This window comes from Ochlerotatus camptorhynchus, unplaced genomic scaffold, assembly GCF_037179485.1.
Source record: "Ochlerotatus camptorhynchus isolate MF236.1 unplaced genomic scaffold, CSIRO-AGI_Acam_v1.1 ptg000037l, whole genome shotgun sequence".
Taxonomy (NCBI): domain Eukaryota; kingdom Metazoa; phylum Arthropoda; class Insecta; order Diptera; family Culicidae; genus Ochlerotatus; species Ochlerotatus camptorhynchus.
This window is the reverse complement of record NW_027040528.1, coordinates 2,440,790-2,442,924: the sequence shown is the minus strand read 5'-3', so window position 1 is coordinate 2,442,924 and position 2,135 is coordinate 2,440,790. Positions and strand designations below refer to the sequence as shown.

General features: G+C 40.6%; 1 protein-coding gene across 1 annotated transcript; it reads left to right on the top strand.

Moving 5' to 3' along the window:
- The first annotated feature begins 717 nt into the window (after positions 1-717).
- Positions 718-1,548, top strand: LOC135710937 (general odorant-binding protein 69-like). The gene has a single exon (XM_065233665.1). It carries the CDS (start codon positions 718-720, stop codon positions 1,546-1,548), a length of 831 nt encoding a protein of 276 aa, XP_065089737.1.
- The last annotated feature ends 587 nt before the right edge of the window (positions 1,549-2,135 follow it).

Genomic DNA, 2,135 nt, shown 5'->3' with positions numbered 1-2,135 from the left:
CACACCCTATAATAAAAAATAGAAAAAAATATATGTTTTTTTAAGGATATTGTGCAGAGCAAACTAACGATTGAATAGGGCTTAGTTTTTTTGCCCATCAATATTTTGTAATTTTAAAAAGGGTGCACACTTATATTTTCTGCCGAGATGGGTACCATCGGGCAACTCTGCATTTTATTTTGCTGGATCTCAGTGAAAAACTTGCCAAAATAAAATGCCGAGCTGCTCGGTGGTGCCCATCTCGGCAAAAAATCTAAGTATGTGGGGTTAAATGAAATAAAAATAAAACTAGCATCAGCCTAATTTAGTTCAATCAACAGTTACAAAACATTGATAAAACGAAAATTGCTGTTTGGGTACACCTAGTGATCCATTCAGCCTAATGACCTGTTAACGGAATTTTCTCCCTCAATTTTGGAACCTGACTACGCCCCTGCTATAATTGGCTTTAATTAAATAGCATTAACCTCTTCCGCGTAATCAACACGGGCATTCGATTGCCCCCTATCTGCTCCATTCGTCTGCCGAGTGCATCGTTCCAAGTCTTCACCGCATCAGGAAGGATCATTTCATTGAAAGACACGTTCTTTACCAGCTGTTTGGGATTGCCCTAGCTATATAAATCTATCGATGAGCTCCTCACCATCACTCAGTAGAGCAACAATTAGTCCGGTAAGACGCACTTCTTCGTGTTTGCGCCAATCCATGGATTCGAAAATGTTTTTATCGAGCATCGTTTTGCTGTCTCTGAGTAGTGCGGCACAGGCACGGTGCGATCTTTCTCACTACATTACATACAAAAGCTTCTACACGGCAATGTACGAATGTGGTCAATACTTCGAAATTTGCAACAATACCCTGGATCAATACATCTATAACGGATATCCCAGTACACCGGAAGTGATGCGATTAATTCATTGTGCGTGCGTGAATACTGGTGCCTGGAATGATAATACCGGTGTGAGGAAGAACGTGTTTCAATTTTTGTTCAAACCCAACGAGCATGACACCGAGTACGAGGATAGAACTCAGTGCTGTTTGGACAAGATTTGTAAGGACGGATACGATCAAAACTACCTAGCGTACGAAACATTCAGCTGTTATTATCAACAATATGGGCGCCTAGTGAAGAACGAAGTATTCGTTCCGTTGGAAGAACTTGAATTCTTTCAGCTAATGACGTTTATCGCTAAGATCCTGCTTGTTAGTAAGGAGAAGCTGATCCAATTTTCTCAGGGTGATTTCCTGAATGATCCCGTGTTCAAGCAAGCTCTGTATATAACAGCCATACGGCAGGGATCTTATAGCTTGGAAAAAGGATTCATAATGGAGGTTGGATACGCGCAATACAACATTCCTGAGCTGTTTGCGCCATGTACTAGGCAGTGTGTTATCGATGCGTCTGCTGAATACAGCCAACTCCCCGTCGACGATTTAGTATACAAGGTCTATAAAAAGTGCCTCCACTCGCTTGTGGATCCTATACTAGTGGGATATTTTAAAGCTATTTTGCGTGAAAAGGCATGTGGAATGCTGACTTCGTACTGAGCAATAATTACAGAAATGAACGAAAATTTAAGCAATTCGATAAATAAATCCAAGGATTAATTGAACATGTGAATTCATTATTTGATGACAGATCAGGGACACAGCCATGATTTCTGTTTGGGTTTGTTAACCTTTTAGCGGTCGCGTCAAAAAAAGTCACGTAAGCAGTGACTACACGGCAAATAATTCCAGTTATAGCTCTTGAACTATACCAGATAGAAAGATGCCGCCTTCAGCATAGTATTCAGTCGGACAATACCCATGTGGCAGTGGCAAGTTTGATTCACTAGGTGGTGCTAGACTACAAATAAACTTCTTCCATTTATATCTCAGGATTGAGACCAGACAAAAGTTTTCAGCAAAGGTTTTCTATTTGACGAGACCCGTTTAGTAGTACCTATTATACTTGGGAACTGACTCACTGGGAGGCGCCAGAGTACACATAAACTTCTTCTATATATATCTCAGGATGGAGACCAGATAGAAGCTTCGTGTCTTCTGCAAAATTGTTCAATTGGAAGAAACTCATTCAGTAGTGATTAGTTTAGTTGGGAATTGATTCACTAGGTGGCGCCAGAATGTTACTT

Coding starts and splice junctions, on each gene's coding strand:
- LOC135710937 (XM_065233665.1), top strand. CDS start 718: ATGTTTTTATCGAGCATCGTTTTGCTGTCTCTGAGTAGTGCGGCACAG.